This window comes from Ahaetulla prasina, chromosome 3 (genome assembly GCF_028640845.1).
Source record: "Ahaetulla prasina isolate Xishuangbanna chromosome 3, ASM2864084v1, whole genome shotgun sequence".
In the NCBI taxonomy this organism is placed as follows: Eukaryota; Metazoa; Chordata; class Lepidosauria; order Squamata; family Colubridae; genus Ahaetulla; species Ahaetulla prasina.
Genome location: NC_080541.1, coordinates 85378156 through 85403449, shown reverse-complemented (window position 1 = coordinate 85403449; position 25294 = coordinate 85378156). Strand labels below are relative to the sequence as shown.

At 41.8% G+C, this 25294-nt stretch overlaps 1 protein-coding gene across 2 annotated transcripts in view; it reads left to right on the top strand.

The window, feature by feature from the left end:
- LOC131194390 (leukocyte elastase inhibitor-like) overlaps positions 1–25294 on the top strand; it is a 30039-nt gene that overhangs the window by 374 nt on the left and 4371 nt on the right. The window contains exons 1-3 of one of the 2 annotated variants that reach the window (XM_058175320.1): positions 5178–5242; positions 16800–16979; positions 24611–24724. In XM_058175320.1, the coding sequence (XP_058031303.1) occupies positions 16806–16979; positions 24611–24724 (288 nt within the window). In that variant the 5' untranslated portion in view covers positions 5178–5242; positions 16800–16805. Of the gene's footprint in view, positions 1–5177; positions 5243–16799; positions 16980–24610; positions 24725–25294 lie in introns of those variants that run through there. The other variant, XM_058175321.1, reaches the window with a different exon arrangement.

Below are 25294 nucleotides of genomic sequence, written 5' to 3'. Positions count from 1 at the left end.
AGGGAGAAGAGAAAGAAACTCTAGCGGGCTTTCTGTTGTTATCGTTTCCAACAATAAAGGAGAGTTTTAGTAGACCTTGTCATGGTTATTTTCTGACCTGGTCTATTTGTTTTTCCAGATGTTCACTCCATATGTTAGGACTGAAGGCAGAGTTTGACAACCCAATGTTTATGTGTAAAGGGAGGCCAGGTAAATCAAAGTTTGAGGTGTGAGTTAGCAGAAAAACTGTCAACATTGTTGAAAGAAGGAGGGCTATGTACAAATTTCTCTCCTGAGAAATAATAATAATAATAATAATAATAATAATAATAATAATAATAATAATAATAATAATAATAATAATAATAATAATAATAATAATATTTTAATTTGTATACCGCCCTTCTCCCGAAGGACTCAGGGTGGTGAACAGGCAGATAAAATATAAATACACACAATAATTAAAAACATCCCTTAAAAAACTAATTTAAATGCCCAAAATGTTAAAAAACGTACTCCCCCGTAAAATAACAAAATTTTAAAAACCCATCCAATAAACATAAAAATCAGGCTAGTCCAGCCATACGAAATAAATAAGTTTTAAGTTCGCGGCGAAAGGTCCTAAGGTCAGGTAATTGTCGAAGTCCGAGGGGAAGTTCGTTCCACAGGGTCGGAGCTCCCACAGAGAAGGCCCTCCCCTGGGGGCCGCCAGTCGACACTGTTTGGCTGACGGCACCCTGAGGAGTCCCTCTCTGTGGGAGCGTACCGGACGATGGGAGATAGAAGCCGGCAGTAGGCGGTCCCGTAGATAACCCGGTCCTAAGCCATGGAGCGCTTTAAAGGTGGTAACCAATACCTTGAAGCGCACCCGGAAAACAACAGGTAGCCAGTGCAGTCTGCGCAGGATAGGTGTTATGTGGGAGCTCCGAGACACTCCCTCAATAACCCGCGCAGCCGCGTTCTGAACTAGCTGAAGTCTCCGGGTGCTCTTCAAGGGGAGCCCCATGTAGAGAGCATTGCAGTAGTCCAGGCGAGAGGTAACGAGAGCATGAGTGACTGTGCATAAGGCATCCCGGTCCAGGAAGGGACGCAACTGGCGGATCAGGCGAACCTGATAAAATGCTCTCCTGGAGACGGTCGCCAAATGGTCTTCAAAGGACAACCGACCATCCAGGAGCACGCCCAAGTTGCGTACCTTCTCCATCGGGGCCAATGATTCACCCCCGACAGACAGCCACATCTGCAGCTGACTGTACCGAGGTGCCGGCATCCACAGCCACTCCGTCTTGGAGGGATTAAGTTTGAGCCTGTTCCTCCCCATCCAGACCCGTACGGCTTCCAGACACCGGGACAGCACTTTGACAGCTTCACTGGGGTGGCCCGGGGTGGAAAAGTACAGCTGGGTGTCATCAGCGTACAGTTGGTATCTCACCCCAAAGCCACTGATGATCTCACCCAGCGGCTTCATATAGATGTTGAACAGGAGGGGTGAGAGAATCAACCCCTGCGGCACCCCACACATGAGGCACCTTGGAGTCGATCTCTGCCCCCCTGTCAACACCGTCTGCGTCCGATCAGAGAGGTAGGAGGAGAACCACCGATAAACGGTGCCTCCCACTCCCAACCCCTCCAACCGGCGCAGCAGGATACCATGGTCGATGGTATCAAAAGCCGCTGAGAGGTCTAATAGGACCAGGGGAGAGGAGTAACCCTATCCCTGGCCCTCCAGAGATCATCCACCAGTGCGACCAAAGCTGTCTCCGTACTGTATCCGGGCCGGAAGCCGGACTGGAATGGGTCTAGATAGACAGCTTCATCCAGGTACTGGGGTAGCTGACATGCCACCACACTCTCTACAACCTTCGCCGTAAAGCGAAGATTGGAGACTGGCCAGTAGTTCCCTAAAACAGCTGGGTCCAGGGAAGGCTTCTTGAGGAGGGGTCTCACCACCGCCTCTTTCAAGGCCGCGGGAAAGACCCCCTCCCACAAAGAAGCATTTGTAATCCCTGAGCCAGCTCGTGTCACCTCCTGAGTAGCCAGTACTAACCAGGAGGGGCACGGATCCAGTAAACATGTGGTGGCGTTCAGCCTACCCAGCAACCTGTCCATGTCCTCGGGAGTCACAGGATCAAAGTCATCCCAAACCACCTCAACAAGACGGGCCTCAGAACCCTCGCCTGGATCTACCCAATTTTGATCCAATCCGTCCCGAAGCTGAACGATTTTGTCGTATAGATAACCGTTAAACTCCTCGGCACGCCCTTGTAGGGGGTCCTCCCGCCCCTCCTGTTGAAGGAGCGAGCGGGTCACCCGAAACAGGGCGGCCGGGCGGTTATCTGCCGATGCAATGAGGGAGGAAACGTAGGAACGCAATAGAAAAATAGCTTCCTGCTGAAATCAAACCATGGGCTTTGCTGAAACATTTGTGTGTGTGTGTGTGTGTGTGTGTGTGTGTGTGTGTGTGTGTGTGTGTGTGTTTTAAAGTTTTGCCCCATTCCCAAAAACTCTTTCTTGCCACAGTTGTTAAGTGAACCACTGAAGCTGTCAAGTTAGTACACTGTAGTTAAACGAATCTGGCTTCTCCATTGACTTTGCTTGTCAGAAGGTTGCAAAAGGTAATCACTTGGCCCAGAAACACTGCAAATGTTATAAATATGAATCAATTGAATCAATGAATCAGCAAAGTGTGGATTTTGTTCACATGTCCATGCAGTCCTATGCCATAAGTGTGAAAAATGGTCATGTCACTTTTTTCAGTTCCGTTGTAACTTTGAACAGTCACTAAACAAACTGTTGTAAGCTTTATCACAGCAAGAACTTTTCAGTGTCTGTATGAATTGAAGGTTCCCTTGAAAAGTTAGCAGAAATTCACTGTTTGGACTAAGCCAGGAGTCTACAAAGTTGGAAACTTTAGGATTTGTGGACTTCAACGCTCAGAATTCCTTGAATTCTAGGATAAAGTCCACACGTCTTAAAGTTGCCAAATTTGGAGATCCCTGGACTAAGTTATTCAAAGTTAAAGTCCGCTGCATGAGACAAAGAGATGAAAAAGGTGCGGCTCAGCAGATCCAAACAAGCAGGTATGAAAAATATACTGTGGAATGTGGGTATCACACCTGCTAGTTTCCTAGTGACAAGAGAGAATACATATTGTCCTTGTAAAAATTTGGCTCATGTCACAATATAGAAAATCATAATAGAAACAGAGGTTTAATAGAAAGAGGTTTAATAGAAATAACATTTAAGAATTTTACACAAAGCTTCATTACTAAAGTCCACAGACGTCAAATTACGCATTGATGTTTCTACTGCAATATAATGATGGTGTGGTCTTAGGTTTGCCAAAGAACAAGCATAGTTAAGTTGCCGCCAGGATTTTATCACAATGGGAAAATAATAGCCTTCCTTATAAAGCATAGGGACAATACTGCTATACTGACCTGAAGCATCCATGATTTTTTTAAATGTTCAAATACGTTTTAAAGTATTTTCTAATGCTTTTAGGGCATGTCTCATTATTATTATCACTATTAGTATTATATACAGGAGTTTCGTATTTGAGAAAAACAACTGACGGATATATTATGAACTACCACCAGAGTTCCTGGAAGTAAAAGGGTTTTTCATGCTGGTTACTTTTGATCTTCTGCCTGAATAACAGTAGATCAGAAAAGATGACAAACTCTTATGTTCTAATAACGTTGAGATTGACAAGCTTAATAGCGTTGAGATTGAAAAACTTAATTTTTGAGCTTGGATAAATCAGAGCAAATAGCATTTTGCTATTGTTAAGGGCAGGGGTCTCCAACCTTGGCAACTTTAAGCCTGGCGGACTTCAACTCCCAGAATTCCCCAGCCAGCTTTTGTTGGCTGGGGAATTCTGAGAGCTGAAGTCCACTAGGTTTAAAGTTGCCAAGGTTGGAGACCTCTGGTTTAGGGGACATTTGGATTTTGCAGTTCAGATACAAAGGGTTTGAAATTATTTATTTATTTCTTCAGTTGTTTTACACTGCTTTTACAACACTCACTTTGGTTAAATGCTTGACTGATACAAGCAAAAATGAAAACAACAAAATCTTCATATATAGGAGTATGTTCTTTTCTCAACTTATCTGCAAGCACTCTGTGAAAAGTTCCTTTAGTTGATGGATGAAGTTATATAGATAAAGGTAAAAGTTTTCCTGCACATATGTGCTAGATGTTTCTGGCTCTAGGGATGGTGTTCATCTCCGTTTCTAAGTCAAAGAACCAGCGCTGTCTGAAGACGTCTCCATGGTCATGTGGCCGGCATGACTAAACACGAAAGGAACACAGAGTGCTGTTACCTTCCCACCAAAGTGGTCCTTATTTTTTTACTTGCATTTTTTTATATGCTTTCGAACTGCTAGGGTAGCAGAAGCTGGGACAAATAACAGGAGCTCAATGCGTTATGCGGCGCTAGGGATTCGAACTGCTGAACTACCGACCTTCTGATCGACAAGCTCAGCATCAGTGGTGGGTTGCTACCAGTTCACCCTGGATTGGGTGAACTGGTAGCAGCAGCAGTGGGAGGTTCCACCAGGGGTGGGTTCTATTTACCTTTACTACCGGTTCACAATGGGAGCGCACATGTGTGCATAGAAGTTTCTGCACATGCGCAGATCATCCATGACAGCATCCAGGTCAGTGGGTGGAGCCTCCCGCCGATTTTACTACTGGTTCTCTAGAACCAGACCGAACCGGGAGCAACCCACCACTGGGCTCTACCCATCCACCCGGATGTCTCTGCGCATGTGCAGAAGCATCATGCACAAGCACCCATAAGTGAACCAGTAGCAACCAAAATTGAAACCCACTACTGCTCAGTATCTCAGTATCTGAGCTACAGTGTCTAGCATTTTGACATCTTGAAACAGCATCTTGAAGCTATATATCTGTACATAAATATAGGTTTAATATTTGAGGATTGACCCTCCCATAACCTTTTCTCCTTTTCACAGCAAGATACTCATGCCTGTGCTGTTAGTGATTCATTCTAAAACACTTAGTTACAGCCATCTATTTCTATTGTTATTATGTCATGCTTGCATTCTAGTTTAAGTGCTATTCTTGGTACATTCCAGATGTTCCATAGGGACAGGTCATCGGCAAGATATATTACATCAGATAAATGTTGAGAAACTAGTTTCTACGGGAGTGGTAAAAAGTCCTATAAAATCAGTATAATTTCTCCATGAGCTTATAGTGAAGAGACTGCCTCCTCTATTTGTTCATTTTAAAAAAGGTATGTAAAATTTCAGATTGTCAATTTCGCTTTTGTTGTTCCAGTTATGCCAGTTTACTAAGGGTATTTTATTTTACATTATGGTGATGATGACAACAAAAGATATGCTTTATAAATGCTTATATCTACATTGATAACCATGACTCTAAATTAATCCTGTGTATGTTTATTTAGAAATCAAAAGTGGGTTAAATGGACTCATTTCCAAGGAACTATATATCAGGCTGCCATGAAAATCACATCAGAAATCGTGCTGTTGTAACTGGGGTTTAATATATTTATTTATTTATTTATTTATTTGATTTCTATACCGCCCTTCTCCCGAAGGACTCAGGGTGGTGTACAGGCAAGAATAAAACAAACGGTACAATATACAAATTTAAAATGCAGTTAAAAAACTTATTTTAAAATTGGCCTGAGAAGTAAAATATATAATAAACTAAAAAACCCCATTTAAAATTAATTTCTAAGAATTTAAAAATTTGTTAAAATCAATTTAAGCCAGCCCCGCGCGAATAAAAAGATGTGTCTTCAGTTCGCGACGGAATGTCCGAAGGTCAGGTATTTGGCGTAAACCCGGGGGAAGTTCGTTCCAGAGGGTGGGAGCCCCCACAGAGAAGGACCTTCCCCTGGGGGCCGCCAGCCGACATTGCTTGGCGGACGGCACCCTGAGAAGTCCCTCTCTGTGAGAGCGTACGGGTCGGTGGGAGGCATGTGGTAACAGCAGGCGGTCCCGTAAGTACCCAGGCCCTAAGCCATGGAGCGCTTTAAAGGTAGTAACCAACACCTTAAAGTGCACTCGAAAGGCCACAGGTAGCCAGTGCAGTCTGCGCAGGAGCGGTGTTATATGGGAGCTACGTGGAGCTCCTTCTATCACCCGCGCAGCTGCATTCTGGACTAACTGAAGCCTCCGAGTGCACTTCAAGGGGAGCCCCATGTAGAGAGCATTACAATAATCCAAGCAAGAGGTAACGAGCGCATGAGTGACCGTGCACAAGGCATCCCGATCAAGGAAGGGGCGCAACTGCCGAACCAGGCGAACCTGGTGGAAGGCCCCCTGGAGACGGCCGTCAAATGATCTTCAAACGACAGCCGTTCATCCAGGAGGACACCTAAGTTGCGCACCCTATCCTTTGGGGCCAATAACTGCCTCCAACAGTCAGCCGCGGCTGCAGCTGACTGAATCGGGTGCCGGCATCCACAGCCACTCCGTCTTGGAGGATTAAGCTTGAGCCTGTTTCTCCCCATCCAGACCCGCACGGCTTCCACACACGGGACAGCACTTCAACAGCTTCATTGGGGTGGCCTGGGTGGAGAAGTACAGCTGGGTGTCATCAGCGCACAGCTGGTATCTCACCCCAAAGCCACTGATGATCTCACCCAACGGCTTCATATAGATGTTGAACAGGAGGTGAGAGAATCAACCCCGCGGCACCCACACATGAGGCACCTTGGGTCGATCTCTGCCCCCTGTCAACACCGTCTGCGTCCGATCAGAGAGGTAGGAGGAGAACCACCGATAACGGTGCCTCCCACTCCCAACCCTCCAACCGGCGCAGCAGGATACCATGGTCGATGGTATCAAAAGCCGCTGAGAGGTCTAATAGGACCAGGGAGAGGAATAACCCTGTCCCTGGCCCTCCAGAGATCATCCACCAATGCGACCAAAGCTGTCTCCGTGCTGTACCCGGGTCGGAAGCCGGACTGGAACGGGTCTAGATAGACGGCTTCATCCAGGTATTGGGGTAGCTGTTGCGCCACAGCACTCTCTACAACCTTCGCAACAAAGCGAAGGTTGGAGACTGGACGATAATTACCCAAAATAGCTGGGTCCAGGGAGGGCTTCTTGAGGAGGGGTCTCACCACCGCCTCTTTCAAGGCGGCAGGGAAAACCCCTTCCAACAAAGAAGCGTTGATAATCTCCTGGAGCCAGCCTCGTGTCACCTCCTGAGTGGCCAGTACCAGCCAGGAAGGACACGGGTCCAGTAAACATGTAGTGGCGTGAAGTCTCCCCAACAACCTGTCCACGTCCTCGGGAGCCACAGGGTCAAACTCATCCCAAATGGACTCAACAAGACGTGTCTCCTCTCCCTCGCTTGGATCATCCCAATTTCGGTCCAGACCATCCCGGAGCTGAGCGATTTTATCGTATAGATAACCACTAAACTCCTCAGCACGTTCCTGCAACGGGTCATCCCGCACCTCCTGATGAAGGAGGGACCGGGTCACCCGAAACAGGGCGGCCGGGCGGTTATCTGCCGACGCAATGAGGGTGGAGGCATATGAGCGCCTCGCCTCCCTAATTGCCACTAGGTAGGTCCTAGAATAGGACCTAACTAGTGTCCGATCAGCTTCGGAACGGCTGGACCTCCAGGTGCTCTCTAGACGTCTTCTCCAGCGTTTCATCTCCCTCAGCCCCTCGGAGAACCAAGGGGCCAAACGAGATCTGCGCCGGGTCAGAGGTCGCAAAGGCACGACACGGTCCAAGGCCCCAGCCGCGGCCCGCTCCCAGGCCGCAACTAGTTCCTCAGTCGTGCCGTGGGCCAGATCATCAGGGAATGGCCCAAGCTCCGTCCGGAACCTCTCAGGGTCCATCAGGCGCCTGGGACGGAACCACCATATAGGTTCCGTCTCCCTGCGATGGTGGATGGCGGTTCGGAAGTCTAGTCGAAGGAGAAAATGATCGGACCATGACATCGGTTCTGTTGCTAAATCATCTAATTCCAGATCATTTAACCACTGACCAGAGATATAAATCAGGTCCAGTGTGCCTCCCCCCATGTGCGTGGGGCCATCATTTACCCGAATCAGGTCTGCAGTCGATAGCAAGCCAGCCGATGGCAAGTTGAAATCCCCCATGACTATAAGTCTGGGGGTCTCAACCGCCACAGAGGCAAGTACCTCCAATAGCTCGGGCAGGGCTGTGGTCACGCAGCAAGGAGCTGCGTATAGTTTTTATTCTTATTATTTATTAATAATAATAATAATCTCCCCAATAAGGTGACTCTGGATGGCTTACAGATCATAAAAAGATAAATAAAATAGCAGATAAAAATTTAAAACTATGCAAATCAAAACTTTAAAAATAAATAAATAAATAAAACAGGAACCAAGAGATGGACAGTATAATGATGATGGTTTTTTACCCCATCAACCATCTTCAGCTCTCCCTTCAGGGCTTCAACCCAGCCAGCAAAATCAGTTTTTAATGCTCTTCTGGAAGGCTGGAAGGATGGAAGCAGTTCTCACCTCCAGTGGTAGAATGTTTCACAGGTTTGGGGCAGTGGTGGGTTGCTACCGGTGCACCCCGGATCGGGCAGACCAATAGCAGTGGGAGGCTCCGCCCACCCACCTGGATGCATGAGAGAGAGAGCATGTGCACGCCCACGAGCAAACTGGTAGCAACGGGTTTTGAAACCCGTCCCTTGTTCAGGGACACAGTGGAAAAGGCTCTTCTCCTTTATTTATTTATTTATTTTTATTTATTTATTTATTTGTCATAACAATATATACAAGCGTTACATAAAAGGTTATAAATATATGAACGTATATATGAGGAGAAATGAGGTACTAAAAAACGTGTATATACATAGGGAAAGAAACAGTAGGACAGGAACGGTAGGCACGTTTGTGCTCTTATGCACGCCCCTTTAGAGTCCTCTTAGGAAAGTGGTGAGGTCAACCGTGGACAGTTTTTGAGTGAAACCTTTGGGGTTATGAGAAGAAACCACAGAGTCAGGTAATGCATTCCAAGTATATACAATTCTGTTACAGAAATCGTGTTTTCTGCAATCTAAACTGGAACGGTTGACATTGAGTTTGAATCTGTTTGTAGCTCTTGTGATATTGTTATTGAAACTAAAAAGTCATTGACAGGAAGGACATTACAACGGATGATTTTATATGCTAAACCCAGATCCAGTCGAAGGCGACGAAGTTCCAAGTTTTCTAGACCCAAGATATCAAGTCTGGTGGAATAAGGTATTTTATTAGTTTCAGAGGAATGGAGAATTCTTCTCGTAAAATACCTTTGGACACGCTCAACTGTGTTGATGTCAGATATATGGTAAGGGTTCCAGACAGGAGAGCAGTAATCAAGAATTGGCCTAACAAATGTTTTATATGCTCTGGTCAGTAGCATGGTGTTTTTTGAAAAGAAGCTACGTAAAATTAAGTTGACAACTCTTAGAGCCTTCTTAGCTATGTAGTTGCAGTGGGCTTTGGAACTTAAATCGTTAGATGTAAAAACTCCAAGGTCTTTGACAGGGTGGGGGTCATCTGTGAGGCAATGTCCATCAAGCATGTACTTTGTGATTGGGTTCTTTCTTCCAATGTGCAAGACTGAGCATTTACTGGTTGAAATTTGTAGTTGCCAAATTTTAGACCAGGCAGATAGATGATCAAGGTCCTTTTGAATTGTGGATGCATTGTCAGTGGTGTTGAAAAGTTTGACATCATCAGCAAAGAGAACACAGTTACTTGAAATATCAATACAAAGATCATTTATATATATTATAAAGAGAGTAGGTCCAAGAACGCTGCCTTGAGGAACACCACTCTTGACAGGAACAGGATTTGAAAGAGCATTACCAATTTTAACTATTTGTTGTCTGTTTGACAAAAAAGCAGATATCCAGTGGTGTAAGGGTCCTGAAATGCCATAGGATTTTAATTTTAGGAGAAGTTTATCATGTACTACTGAGTCAAAAGCTTTGCAGAAGTCTATGTATATTGCATCTATTGATTTACCTAGATCAAGATTAGTAGTCCATAGGTTTTTACAGTAGAGAAGTTGTAGATTGCATGATAATTTTTCCTGAAGCCAAATTGTTTATTTGAGAGAAGGTTGTGCATTTCTAAGTGTAAGGTAATGGATTGGTTGATGATGGATTCCATAACCTTGCAGGCGACGCAACATAGGGAGATAGGTCTATAATTATCAACTAAGCTGGGGTCGCCTTTTTTGAAAACTGGAATGACTGTGGCTAGCGACCAGAGACTGGGAAGGGAACTGGTTCTAAAGGCTATATTAAAGATTATACTTAGGGGTTCTGCTAGATTACTAGAGAGTTTTTTTAAAAAGTAAGCACAAAGACCATCAGGTCCAATGGATAGAGATGGCTTCAATTTACTTAGAGCTTTACCAACATTTTCTTCTGTAAAATCAACAATTGTTAAGTTGTCATGCTCATTGATTGTACAAATTTGGAATGTTGGATGAGTGCCATCACTGTTGACAAAAACTGATGCAAAGAATTTATTAAAGAGGTTTGCTCTAGATTCTTCAGCATTGTATTCATTGCCATCAGGATCTTTTAGAGGTGGCATGCGTCTAGAGTTTTTAAGCTTGTTGTTGACAAAATTATAGAAGGCACGATTGAATTTGTGCGCAGAAGATCCTCTTCTTGCTTGGTGTGGTAATTTGTGCATTCAGTTTTTATTTGGTTGCATATAGTTCTGTAGCGTTTTTTAAAATTAGCTACATAGCCCTTTTTGTTTCTTTTCCAGAGGGATCTTTTTTTAGATTGAAGCTTTTTTATTGATATGGGTAGTTTGCTTTTCCTAATCTTGATGGTAGTTAGTGGTACATATAGTTCGATGACTCTGTTGATTTCGAGTAGAAAAACTCTATAGTGGTCTTCAGCAGTTATACAGGTTGAGAACAGATTTTGCCAGTCTAGAAATGAAAGATCATTGTTTATAGAGTCATAATTGGCTTTTTTGAAGTTGTAAATGGGAATGCTATTGATATGATGGTTAAAGTCACAACGTATATTAAGATGGAAGTCAATCATGCAATGATCACTGTTGGAAAAGGGTTCTCTTATTTGTAGTCCATAAATGGTATTGTTATTGTTGCAGAAGATGAGGTCAAGGCAGTTGTTTAGTCTTGTATTATTGGTTACAAGTTGTTCAAGACCTAGGTTAGTAACAGCGTTGTATATTGTTGTGTGGATTGGATCAGTTGTACTTTCGTTAGTTATCCAGTTGATGAGAGGTAAATTTAGGTCACCCAGGAAGATGAGTGGATATGGGCAAGAGGCAGCCCAAGTTAGTAATGAGGTTAAAATATTAGCATGAGTAATATCGTAGTCGGGGCTCTGTAGCATAGAATGAATCAAGTGCGGTATTAGATGATAGATCACATACAATAGTTTCAGGAAGAGAAAGTTTGTGGGCAACTTGTATGTTTTTAGATTAAGTGACTTTTATAGAAAATAGCCACTCCACCACCTCTTCGGTTTTCACGATCTGAACGGTGAACTTGATATTCTTTGTTTAAAATGATGGAATCAGGGATGGAAGAGATTAGCCATGTTTCGCAAATAAATATAATGTCAAATGTACCACTGTTTAGCAGGAGGATAAATTCAGGTAATTTGTTAAGAATACTTCTTGCATTCATCAATTTACATTTAAAATCTGTAGAAAGAGGTGTTAAAGAGGTAAGAGGCGTGCATACCTAGTTTTGAATGTTAGTTGGTTGAGGATATGTATAACTGGTGGTTGTATTGGAGGTTGGATGGGTGGATGGAAGTTTTGGGTAGTGAGTGCTTGGATGTTGGGTACTAGACTGTTTGTTGATAAGGTTTGTTGGATGGATGGTTGAAAGGCTGGTTGGAAGGTTGGTTGGATGGATGAACGGATGGCTGGTTGAATAGTTTGTTGGATAGCTGTACGGATGGCTGGTTGAATGGTTTGTTCGATGGCTGATTGGATGACAGTTTCGATGGATGGTTGGCTGATGGGTACTTGATTGGTTGTTGGGATGGCTGGTTGGATGTTATGGGTGATGGGGGGTTTGGTGGTGAATTTTGATTGAAGGATTTAATTTTAATGCAATTGGCACGGTAATCAATATATAGGTTTGATTCACCATTATCTTGTCTTCGTTTAAGCTCAGTGCGGAGTTCACGAGAACGTATCCGCTGCAGGAAAGATAGATCAGGGCGTGATCTAAGTTTACTGTAGGCAGGATTAGATTTAGCAATAGAGTTGATGGTATATATGAACTTACGTTTGCTGTTCTCGTTTATGCAGATGACTCTGCAGAATCTTGGTGCTATTGATCCGTCACTGTTTTTATATTCAGGACCATCTCTGGAGACTGAAATAATTTCATTTGGGGAGATGGATGATGAATTATAATTTCCAATTAAGTTTTGAATTTTGGTGATATCGGATTCATTTGTGTTATCTAGACCAAATAATATTGCATTATTTATTTTTTGGCCTCTCTAAGGCATCTCTAATTAGTTGGTCAGTAGTAAATTGTTGTTTAGGTAGGGTTGAAGGATCAGTATTATGTAAAGGTAGATGAGTTGGGAAGAGATTTAGATCAGTCGAGAAATCATTTTTTTGTGTTGTAATTTGTTTTATCAGATTGGTGAAGCTTTGTTCTATAACTGATAGGATTTTTTTCTAAGTTTTGTTCAATGGCTAGTATTCTTTTTTCTAGGTTTTGTTCAATAGCAAGTATTCTTTTTTCCAAGTTTAGTTCAATTGTAGCTATTATTCTTGCTTCTAAGTTTTTATCAGAGTTGGATTTTTTGGCTGGCATAGTGATAGATAGATAGATATATTTAATATTATTATTTTAAATAAATTATGTGATAAGTAATGAAGAAGTATCTTTCTTATTATTTCTATTTTAATTATTGAATAATTTTATAATTATTTTAATTATTGAATAATTTTATAATTATTCGATAATTGAGGAAGTATCTTTTCTAAAACAATCTTTCTCAATTACTATTCCACTCTCTTTCACTTACACTGGAATAAATTTGGACTAGGGATACTGGAGGTGCAGAGAAGGAAGTGATGTGAAAATGGAGTAAGCAGGATAGCAATTGTGGATGCTGTGATCCACTATGTTTATGGTGGAGATTGGTGGAGATTTAAAAGACCTTTGGGTATGGAGGAGGAAGTAGAGTGGGCGGTGGCGGCTGTTAGAATCGCTGCTTGAATAGCTGTTTGCGGTCGTGTGTACACCGGCAGCTGAGGGGCGGCGGCAGCAGCCTCACTAATCCGGATCTCCTGAGTCCACTGGGCCACCAGAGAAGAATCAGTGGGGCCAGGGGGTGGTCTGACGGCTGTCAGAATGCGGATGCGGCGTGGGTCAGCGGCGGGCGGCGGCAGCGGCTGTTTGGATCAGCTGGTTGGCGGTCGTGTGCCCACCGGCAGCGGAGGGGGCGGCAGCAGCAGCCCTCAAATCAGATCTTCTGAGTTCACCGGGCCACCAGAGAAGAATCAGCGGGCCAGGCGGTGGTCCGACGGCTGTCAGAATGCGGATGCGGCGTGGGTCAGCGGTGGGCGGCGGCGGTTGTTTGAATCAGCTGTTTGGCGGTCGAGTGCCCACCGGCAGCGGAGGGGCGGCTGCAGCAGCAGCCCTCAAACCGGATCTTCTGAGTTCACCGGCCACCAGAGGTGAATAGCGGGCCGGCGGTTGACCAACGGTCGTCCGTATCCCGGCAGCAGTGAGGGATGGGCGGCAGACGCCAAATCAGGATCTACTGAATCCACTAAGGTCGTCTGAGTCCTGGTAGCGGTGAGGGGGGCGGCGGCAGTGGCAGCCGCACAGATCAGGTCTCCTGAATCCACTCGGTCAATTATTTAAGCGGTTATTTGATCACTCAGATTTAGGTTAGATTTCTGAGAGCAGCCGTTACAAGATGGAAGTGGTAACGGCAGTTGAGTGGTAGTTGCCGGTGGTTTTGGAGGAGCGGTAAGCTAAAATTATCACTCTTGAAATATATCGTAGGGATCCTCAGGACCTCGTTTAATTGGGGATACCTGTTTATCCTGGTAGCGAGGGATATTTAAGCAAAAGATGTCATTTGACAATAGGTCTCAGAGGAGCTTCCCTCTTTATCAGCTGCTCTCGTACTCACCGGAACCGGTAAGTTGACTCCGCCCACTGGAATTCCTTAGCAGATGAGATCCATAGCAGGCCCCTTTTGCTGATACGAATGGGCCAAGCTATTCTGGTGAGATCTCTTTAGCAATTTAGCTTATGAAGTCTGTGTATCAGCCAACTTAAAGGTAGTTTGTGAAAAGTTGGGAAGAGTATATAACAGGCATGTAGATGGCATAGTAGGGCAGAACTAAACTATGAATTAGTGAAACTAAGATTATGGAGCAGGTGAAAGGCAAGACCGGACTTGACAGCTTCTTAAGCATAGAGAGGTAAATCATAGCAGAAGGAATCAGCCAAAAGACAAAACATGCCAATCCAGAAGCACAATTCTCAGGTATCAATATCACAAAGAATGATTTATCTGAAACATAGGGGCAAGTTTTTATTGTCTCAGTAAATATTTGACAGTTTGAGAAATCTTACCATAATTATAATCAGTAGGCTGAAAGGGACAAATGTTTTAAATATTATTTTTTATAATAATAAAAAATTTATTATTATCTGGTGGCTCAGCAGACTAAGTCTGTCTGTTATTAACACAGTTGCTTGCTATTACTGCAAGTTCAAGTCCCACCAGGCCCAAGGTTGACTCAGCCTTCCATCCTTTATAAGGTAGGTAAAATGAGGACCCAGATTGTTGGGGGCAATAAAAAGTTGACTTTGTATATAATATACAAATGGATGAAGACTATTGCTTAACACTGTGTAAGCCGCCCTGAGTCTTCGGAGAAGGGCAGGATATAAATTCAAAAAAAAATAAATTAAATAAATTAAAAAATATATTTGAATATTACCAATATTACTGTTTGGAGTGATTTCAGACGTAATTATGTTAAGCTTGCTGGAAATTTACAATAAGCAATTATTCTCTTGTCCATTAAGGGCTAACATGCAGGGCAAAATTCTATGGTCACCTCCCAGCATTACATGACATGTATAGGGGAACAATAATGGCCAGACAGTGCTACCATTAACTTTTGCTAGCATATAAAGAACAGAAATAGGTTTTTGGAAATAGGCCTTAGACCATTAATCTTTTGTCTCAAAGTTGGTATGCCATTCAAGATGGGCATGGATGTGCAGTTCCTAAGACTCAAGCTCACTAACGGGGACTTTTCTATAGCTGTCTTCCCTATTCCCCTAACAATATATGGGCAGAGAGTTGGAAAAGGATCTTCACGGAAATATGCAACTGTTTTGCCAAGCTAGGGCGGTGATCAGGTGGTCAGGCAATTGATTCTTTTGGATCCAGAGACAATGAGTTCCAGGAAATAAAGAGATTTTGCACTTTATTATTAGCTAAAGCAAGTAGAATGAAAAGCATATGTACTAAGATGATACCCATTTTTTTTTATAAGCTGCCAGGGACACCTTAATGATGACAGAAAGCATACCCCAAGGGAGGCCAATTTCTAGTGCTAGGTGAAGAAGCTCCCAACAAACAACAACCCCAAAGTTTTTATCAAAACCTGGCACCCTGACCTCACGGCCCTCTTATGGTATGGAGACTGCCAGACTTGACCGTGGTAGGAATGGAAAATCTTGAGATTTTCACAGCAAGGAAAGCTTTGAAGCTTCATGAAGAGTCCCATCCCTGCCCCTTTCCCTTATTCAGGAAACAAGAGTAAAAAAAAAAACCCCAAGCAGATTAGTTCAAAATGTTTTGTAAAACTTTTTGGGGAAAAAAAAAGAGCTCTAAACTTCTAGAAATTTTACTAATTTATAGAAGAATTCAAAATGCATTGCTAAACTCCTTGAAATAACAATGGTCTTCTGCCTTGCCACCAGCCTTCTTGTGGAATTGATTTCTTGGCCTGGTCTATCTAGTGAGGCTGACATTTCAGAACTGGTAAACAATATGGCATCCAAGGACAATGAGACATAATGAGAAATGATTGCCCCCCTGAAACTGAAATTTGCTCAGTTTTTTTCCAAATAATTTTTATTTAGTACTATAAATGGAAAGAATAAAAGTTACTTTTTGTTCTTTCTTTTTCCTTTCTATGGTCTTTTCTCTGTTCCTTTTCTCTGCTTGTCTTGTTCTAGTGTTTAATTAGACTTATCTATCTATCCATCCGCCACTACATCTTATCTTTCCACAACCATTGAACTTGCAAGCTTTTCCCAAAGCTCATTCAGCCTGGAGGGTTCTTTTTCCTTTTTATATTACCAACCTGCAGTTTGTAAGTAATTCCAACAGCTAATTAAAACCAGTTGGAAGACAGGAGGGATTGTTGCCCAATCCAACAACTGAGGATACACACATTTCTTATCCTTACTGGTGCAGAAGATGGAGAAAGGGAAAAAAACAACAACAACCCTTGCTTCCCAAGGCTGCAGAAGGTTTGGGCTGCTTGCCAAGTGCCATCTAAATACTGCCTAGTTGTCACCCGTTTGCACGTCACAAGCTTCTCCAGCAATTAACGTAAAGAATAATTCTTCAGTGGCAGAGTTTAATCAATGTCCCCAAACCATGCAGCTGTAGAGATAAATTTGTGGACCAAATAGATATTTTCCGGAAATTTTGTTTTCATGCCTATTTATCAGAAGTTTCCAGTGTTTCCTCAAAGGGCTTGAGTGGTCTCCAGAGATCTTAAATATAGACCTGAATGCATTTTTCTTGTTTATATATACTAGGTTTAAATGGCGATGGAAACACTAAGTGCAGCGAACACTAGTCTTGCTGTTGATTTTTTCAAACATTTATGCAAGACTCAAACCGACACAAATGTACTGTTTTCACCTTGGAGCATTTCATCAGTTATGGCCGCTCTCTACCTTGGGGCTAAAGGCCACACTGCACAGCAGATAGCAAAGGTAAGTTTTGACTTAATTATGTTTGAAAGGTTTGAAATGAAGACTGGTTTTGCTGTGTATTCTGTTCTCTCCCAAAGTGATGCTCTGCAGATTGTGTTTGAATGCCAATAACTATCATTTCCGGTCAGCATATTGATTGGTAAATCCAGGTTTATAGACCCAATACATTGAGAAACCACCAGATTGGGGAAGACAAAGGTATGAACTATGGAAGGATCTTATTATTCATTGTATTTGCATTCTATAAAGTGGCTGGAAACACTAAGGGCTAAGAAGGGCTATGTTTTTGAGTGAGAATATGGTTTTCCTGACAAGATGAAGCAAATCTGACTGATCACAAGATGATCACAAAACTCTAAGTGGAGTTTCCAACCAAGAAAGTTTAACATACCCTTAACTGATGTTCTGTATCTGTAGACCTGGAATTGCCATCTCAAAATAGTGAATGGCACTTCAGGAGCAATAATACACACTGCCTCATCTTTGAATGAGTGAATCAAGTCAAATCAAATCAAATTAATATAGATTTTATCTGTTATTTATTATTTAATTCTAGAATTTTAATCTGGATATTCCTTGAGTGTTTTTATTTGTTCTGGTCTCTGGTCTTTGACTGTAATAATAAACTTGATTTGATTTAACATAACATAACATCAGAGTTGGAAGGGACCTTGGAGGCCTTCTAGTCCAACCCCCTGCCCAGGCAGGAAACCCTACACCATCTCAGTCAGATGGTTATCCAACATTTTCTTAAAAATTTCCAGTGTTGGAGCATTCACAACTTCTGAAGGCAAGTCGTTCCACTTATTAATTGTTCTAACTGTCAGGAAATTTCTCCTTAGTTCTAAGTTGCTTCTTTCCTTGATCAGTTTCCACCCATTGCTTCTTGTTCTACCCTCAGGTGCTCTGGAGAACAGCCCAACTCCCACTTCTCTGTGGCAGCCCCTGAGATATTGGAACACTGCTATCATGTCTCCCCTAGTCCTTCTTTTTGTTAAACTAGACATACCCAGTTCCTGCAACCGTTCTTCATATGTTTTATGAATTTTATGAATTTTATGAATTTTATGATTTGATTTGAATGAGTGGCTTGTGGTCTCATTGTTTTTTTAAAAAAAATTATTTTTATTTTTCAAACAAGACATGACAAACATATACACAAAACAAATACTTCCTTTTTACAACAGTTTTGTAACAGTAGTCTTCTATTATTTACATTTTTCCTCTACTCTTCATTTAATATATTTATTCTTATTGTCCCATTATCCCTTATTTCTATATATATTCCTTCACATATAATATTAAAGCTATAGATTGTTTTACAAATATTTTTCATTTGTGACTTTTTCCCATTCATTCTTATTTACTATTTCTTGTCTCCAGCCAGTTGTACCATTTGTTCCATACTGCATAATAGAATAGAATAGAATAGAATTTTTTATTGGCCAAGTGTGATTGGAAACATAAGGAATTTGTCTTGGTGCATATGCTCTCAGTGTACATAAAAGAAAAGATACGTTCATCAAGGTACAACATTTACAACACAATTGATGATCAATATATCAATATAAATCATAAGGATTGCCAGCAACAAGTTATAGTCATACAGTCATAAATGGAAAGAGATTGGTGATGGGAACTATGGAACGATTAATAGTAGTGCAGATTCAGTAAATACTCTGACAGTGTTGAGGGAATTATTTGTTTAGCAGAGTGATGGCCTTCGGGAAAAAACTGTTCTTGTGTCTAGTTGTTCTGGTGTGCAGTGCTCTATAGCGTCGTTTTGAGGGTAGGAGTTGAAACAGTTTATGTTCAGGATGCGAGGGATCTGCAAATATTTTCACGGCCCTCTTCTTGATTCGTGCAGTATACAGGTCCTCAATGGAAGGCAAGTTGGTAGCAATTATTTTTTCTGCAGTTCTAATTATCCTCTGAAGTCTGTGTTTTTCTTGTTGGGTTGCAGAACCGAACCAGACAGTTATAGAGGTGCAAATGACAGACTCAATAATTCCTCTGTAGAATTGGATCAGCAGCTCCTTGGGCAGTTTGAGCTTACTGAGTTGGCAGAAAGAACATTCTTTGTTGTCCTTTTTTAATGATGTTTATGATGTTAGCTGTCCATTTGAGATCTTGCGATATGATAGAACCCAGAAATTTGAAGGTTTCTACTGTTGATACTGTGTTGTCAAGTATTGTGAGAGGTGGAAGTATGGAAGGGTTTCTCCTAAAGTCTACCACCATTTCTACGGTTTTGAGTGTGTTCAGTTCCAGATTGTTTTGGTTGCACCACAAGGCTAGTCGTTCGACCTCTCGTCTATATGCGGATTCGTCATTGTCTCGAATGAGACCAATCACTGTTGTGTCATCTGCGAACTTCAGTAGCTTAACAGATGGATCATTGGAGATGCAGTCATTGGTATACAGAGAGAAGAGAAGTGGGGAGAGCACACAGCCTTGGGGGGCCCCTGTGCTAATTGTACAGGTATTTGATGTGATCTTGCTTAGCTTCACCTGCTGCTTCCTGTTTGTTAGGAAGCTTGTGATCCACTTACAAGTCTGTTCCGGTACCTGTAGCTGGTTTAGCTTAGTTAGAAGAATGTCTGGAATGATGGTATTGAATGCCGAACTAAAGTCTACAAAAAGGACCCTTGCATAGGTCTTTGGAGACTCAAGATGTTGTAGGATGTAGTGCAGAGCCATATTAACAGCATCATCTGTTGATCTATTTGCTCGGTATGCAAATTGCAAGGGGTCTAACAGCGGATCCGTGATGGTTTTCAGGTAGGAAAGCACTAGCCTTTCAAAGGTTTTCATGACTACAGATGTTAAAGCAACTGGTCTGTAGTCATTCAGTTCCTTGATGGTGGGCTTCTTCAGCACTGGGATGATGGTAGAGCGTTTGAAGCAAGAAGGAACATAACACATCTCTAGTATATTCTGTATCTTCCTTTTCTTTAATCTCCTTCGTTAATTTGTCCATCTCGGCACAGTTCAGAATTTTCTTTATCAATTCTTTCTCGGTTGGTATATTATCTTTTTTCCAGTTCTGTGCATATGATATTCTTGCAGCCTTTATTATATGTAAAATTTAGTATTTTATTTCTTTAGTATATTTCCTAGTAAATATTCCCAGCAAAAATGCCTCTGGTTTCCAATCTATGGGTTGGTTGATTATCTCTTCTAACTATTTTCTGACTTTAGCCCAATACTTCTTTGCAGATGGGCACGTCCACCAAAGATGATAATATATTCCATAAGCCTTTTTACACTTCCAGCATGTTGGTTAATTGTTCGGGAACATCTTAGCAAGCCTTGCCAGAGGAAGATGCCATCTGTAAAACATCTTAAACTAGTTTCCTTGAATGCTGCTGACAGAGTTAATTTTATGTTTGTTTGCCACATTTTTTCCTCATCTCTCCAGTTCTAATTATATCTGATTTTTTTTGCCCATTTAATCATTATTTCCTTAATGACCTTGTCTTCCATCTTATATCACAATAGATACTTATATATTTTACTAATTAGTTTTTCCTCTGTTCCTTGTATAATTTTATCCAATTCTTGCTGGTCTGTTTGTATTTCGTATAGTTTTATATCCTCTTTATATTTGGATTGGATTTGTGTATATGTCCACCAATCAATTTCCCTGCCTAAATCTTGTTTTAATTCTTGTTTTGTTTTCAAATTTCTTTGTTCATTTAACAAATCTTTATATCTAATTTTCTTGTCTATATCCATTAAATGTGGATGTTTCAATGCTTCCATTGTGGATATCCACACTGGGATTTTTATATAATGCTGTGTTGTTGTTTTTTAGCCAAATTTCTAAAAGTGCATTCCTTAATATATGTCTTCGAAAATAGTCATCCGTTTTATGTTTTTCATCCCGCAGGAATGCATGCCGTCCTGCTTTGTAGATCGTGTCCTTCTATAACTAGAACCTTTTTATTTCTTAATTCCATCCAATCTTTTAGCCAAGTTAAAATAGATGCATGGTAGTATATTTCCCATTCTGGAAGTGCCAATCCCCCTTTATCTTTCGTGTCTTGTAGAAGTTTTAATCTAATTCTAGGCTTTTTTCCCCTGCCATATAAATTTGGTAATTAATTTGTTTAGGGCTTCAAAAAATATTTTATTGGGATAATCTGAAACAAAAATAATATTTTTGACAGTATATTCATTTTGATCATAGCAATCCTCCCTAACAGTGAAATCTGTAAGTTTTTCCAATTTTCAAGGTCTTTCTTTATTTGCTGTAATATTTTATCATAATTATCCTCCTTAATTGAGGAGCATTTAGCTGTGAGCCAAATCCCTAAATATTTTATTTTCTTTGTTATTTGGATTTTATTCTACCTTCCAGTTCCATTTCTTGTCTCGTTGTAAGATTTTTGGTTATTAATTTGTATTTATTTTATTAATCTTAAATCCCGCTACCTCGCCAAATTTCTCTACTTTTTGAATTAGTTTAGGCCCAGTTTCTAATGGGTCTTCCAATATGAATACCAAATCATTAGCAAATGCTTGGATCTTATATTCTTCTTTTTTGATTTTTAAACCCTTTATTTCTTGATCTTCTCTAATTTTTATCAAAAGTGTGTCTCATTGTTGAAGGAATCATTACTTGCCTCACCTCTTGATTTCTGAGGTTTCATTGTAGCAACACAACTGTAGCATAATTAGATAAAGAAGCCCAAATTTAAAACACTTTGGATAATGAATATGTGAATAATGCCATAGAATATCTTCAGAAGTATGGTTTCTTCACTACCATCAAAAGGTTCGAGGCAACTAATTTTATCTTATTTATTTTAAAGAAAATGTTGTGACAAGAAAAAAGGAAAGTGGAAAAATATCAGAATGGGTCCACAAATTGAAACCATTGCTTGGATTTACCTTAAAATTTAATGAATGTGGTTGATTAACAGAATAATAAAATATTAAATGTTGAGATCATGAATTTGAAACAATGGCTTCAAATCCTGTTAAGTTTTCAAACCAGCTTGCAATATGATGCTGGAATCTCTTAGCAATATCAAGAACTTTAGGCTTGACCAAAACAATTAATCAATTTCCAGCAATGGACTGGAAATCTCACAAAGGTGAATATGTAATGATAAAAAATATTATAATAATATTGTATAAATATGATAAGCAGATTAGGCAAATTTGACTGATTAAAAGTTCACACAAATTCAATCACACAAATTTATAAACGTGAGGCTATGGATTCATCATCAAACTAGGATGAGCCTGTTCTGACCTAGGCTTCCCCCAAAAAGCACGAAGCAAAATCCTGGTCCCGACAAAACCCCCTTTTATTACACAAACAGTGAATTCCTCCCATTCACCTTCAGCAAAGTCTTTTAAGGGAGAATTTACAGTCACAGACCTTATCGGGCTTGGAGAGCTGTCAGGCCAATAGCTTCAAAACTTGGCACGGAGCCTTGGAAGGTCACAAACCAATTCGGCGAACTAATTGTCTCCTGCAAACTCCCATTTTGCTCCTCTTTTATTCCCTCTGGGAGGGGCCATTCATCGTCCACCTGTGGCCTTACTCCCAGGTTGACCCATGTTCTTTAGCTGTTCTCTTCATCTGGCAACTCTGTGCATGCGCATTCTGAAAACAGGCTTCAGCTGTTACTCTGCCTCACTGATGTCTGACTCTGAAGGCAGCTGATAACTGGCATCCAGCCCTGGCCCTCTCTCTGCCTCTCATGCAGAGCCCTCATCAGAGCCTTCCCCAGACTCCTGGACTGGCCCATGTTCCTCCCCAACCTCCGCACTGTCCGAATGTGCTGCCAACTCCACTGGTGGGCCACAACAGAGCCTCCTCCCCTGTATTTCTAGAATGCGATCAATAGTAAACACTTGCTTGAAGCAGGAAAAAGTTGTAATGCTTGGGGCAACTGAAGGATCATTTCACTGGATTGTGGGTTTAACATCTCCATCAGGAGGAGGGAGGGAGGGAGGGAGGGAGGAAGGGAGTTCAGATGACATGGATAGCTCTCATCCAGGTCTTTAGAAGTCTGTTCTTTTGTGCCAATTTAATCCAAGAGTAAATTTTTCTGCCCGGTATGTTTTGCAAAACTGAGTTGTACTGGATTGATGAAACAGCAGCTTCCAACCTATTTACGTATTTACGGGACCGCCTACTGCTACCAAATACCTCTCACCGACCCGCGCGCTCCCACAGAGAGGGACTCCTCAGGGTGCCGTCAGCTAGGCAGTGCCGTCTGGCGACACCCAGGGGAAGGGCCTTCTCTGTGGGGGCTCCCACCCTCTGGAACGAACTCCCCCCAGGACTTCGTCAACTTCCGGACCTCCGAACCTTTCGTCGCGAGCTTAAAACGCACTTATTCATCTGTGCGGGACTGGATTAGATTTTAAAATTATTGGTTTTAAGGGGTTTTTTATTATTTATATTGTTTTTTAAATTCGGCAATAGAATAAGTTTTTTAATTGTTGTTTTTTAATTTGTATTTATATGTATTTTAACTGCCTGTGAACCGCCCTGAGTCCTTAGGGAGATAGGGCGGTATATAAATTTGAAAAATAAATAAATAAATAAAAAATAAATAAATAAATAAACCTTTTGAGCACCAGGGACCGGTTCCGTGGAGAGAGGTTTTTCTGGAGACTGGAGGGGGCTGTTGTGTCTTGCCCGCTCTCACTGCAGCCGGGGCCTTCTTATCTGCTTCCGAACGCTGAGGAATGTCCTAGTATGCCTCCCGGCCCCAGCCCTGGCTCCATGCCCAGACAGGCTGAGGAGGAGGAAGCACCTCCCGGCCCCAGCCCTGGCTCCATGCCCAGACAGGCTGAGGAGGAGGAAGCACCTCCCGGCCCCAGCCCTGGCTCCATGCCCAGACAGGCTGAGGAGAAGGAAGCACCTCCCGGCTCCAGCCCTGGCTCCATGCTCAGGCAAACGGAGCAACTAGATCCCTCCCCCTCCCCCACAGCATGTGAGCCTGAGGGAGGTCAATTACCAACAGCTGCCGACTGGAGTGACCCTCGCTTCAGAAGAATTGATAGGCGGCGGCGTCAGAAGGAAGGGAGGGGCAGGCCTGGATAAGTGCTGAGTCATGGAGCCACACCCCATGGCCTATATAAAGGATCTGCTTTCTGGCATTCTCTGAGTCAGGCAAAGTCGAACATATCTTGCTGAAGTCACTTTCTGGTCTCCTGCCTGCCTTGAGGACTTTGCTAGGATTTTGGCAGAGCTGCAGAGGCACACCTGATTCGGATTTCCCTGACCCGGCCGTCAGCGGAGGAGTGGGACACGACAGGGGCATGATTTTTGCATGCTGTCTACATCCCGCAGATGAGGCTTCACTTGTTTGTACAGCCCAGTTTCTGGCCGTAGCCAGGCTGTGGCCAGGTGCTGGTCCATGGACTGGGGGTGGAGACCCTGATCTACAGCAATAATCACTGAAGTCTTTTGGACTCCTACCTTGGTATGAATAGCATCTCCTCTTTATATAGCAAGGATAACAAAAGACATATCCAAATTAAAGAATATGATCTAATACGATCATTGTTTTAAACTGGTTTACAAGTAGTGGATGTGAGAATGTGTAATTTTATACCATTAAGATAATGGTATTACGTGTTTATAATGTCTTTCATTATAGGTGTTTCATTTTAATAATGCTGGGGGAACTGAGACTGCCTATCCTCTGAGGCACCAACGAGTATATTCCAAAATGGAACAGCTTTTGAAAAACCCATGCATCTCACTTACAAAGGTAATTTCTTAAAAATAATTCCCAATTGACTGGGATTGAATGAGTGTTTATTTGAAGCTAGGCTAAAAAATACCTCACAATCTATTCTAATTTGACTCATTTTCATTAAATGCTGACTTTATAATAATCGAAAAGCATGAGATATTGTTTATATCATTTGCACTGACTTCTTAAAATTAAACCCATTCAATTAAAAAAACCTGAAAACAAAAATGCAGAAGCAAAGCTATACCTAGAAAGAGTATAGTCTATTGTAGTGTAACAGAGAAAGCATACTGTAAGTACCGGTAGTTTTCAAATTGCTTAAATTAGAAATCATTGCTAATCGAAATTACACTATATGCAGTTATAATCTGCATATCTTTACTGCTTAACAGGTCCCAATATTTTCAAAGGCAAATAGTTACATTATAAAAACAATCAGTAGCTGCTCCAAGTGCTCCAGCTGGAAACCATACAATTAAAAGATCAAGTCATAAAGATTTAGAAATAAATTTACAGTAGCATGCAGGATATAAATATCCTACAATAGAATGCCTCCCTCTCCCCTCTCATTAATAAATTCCTGTC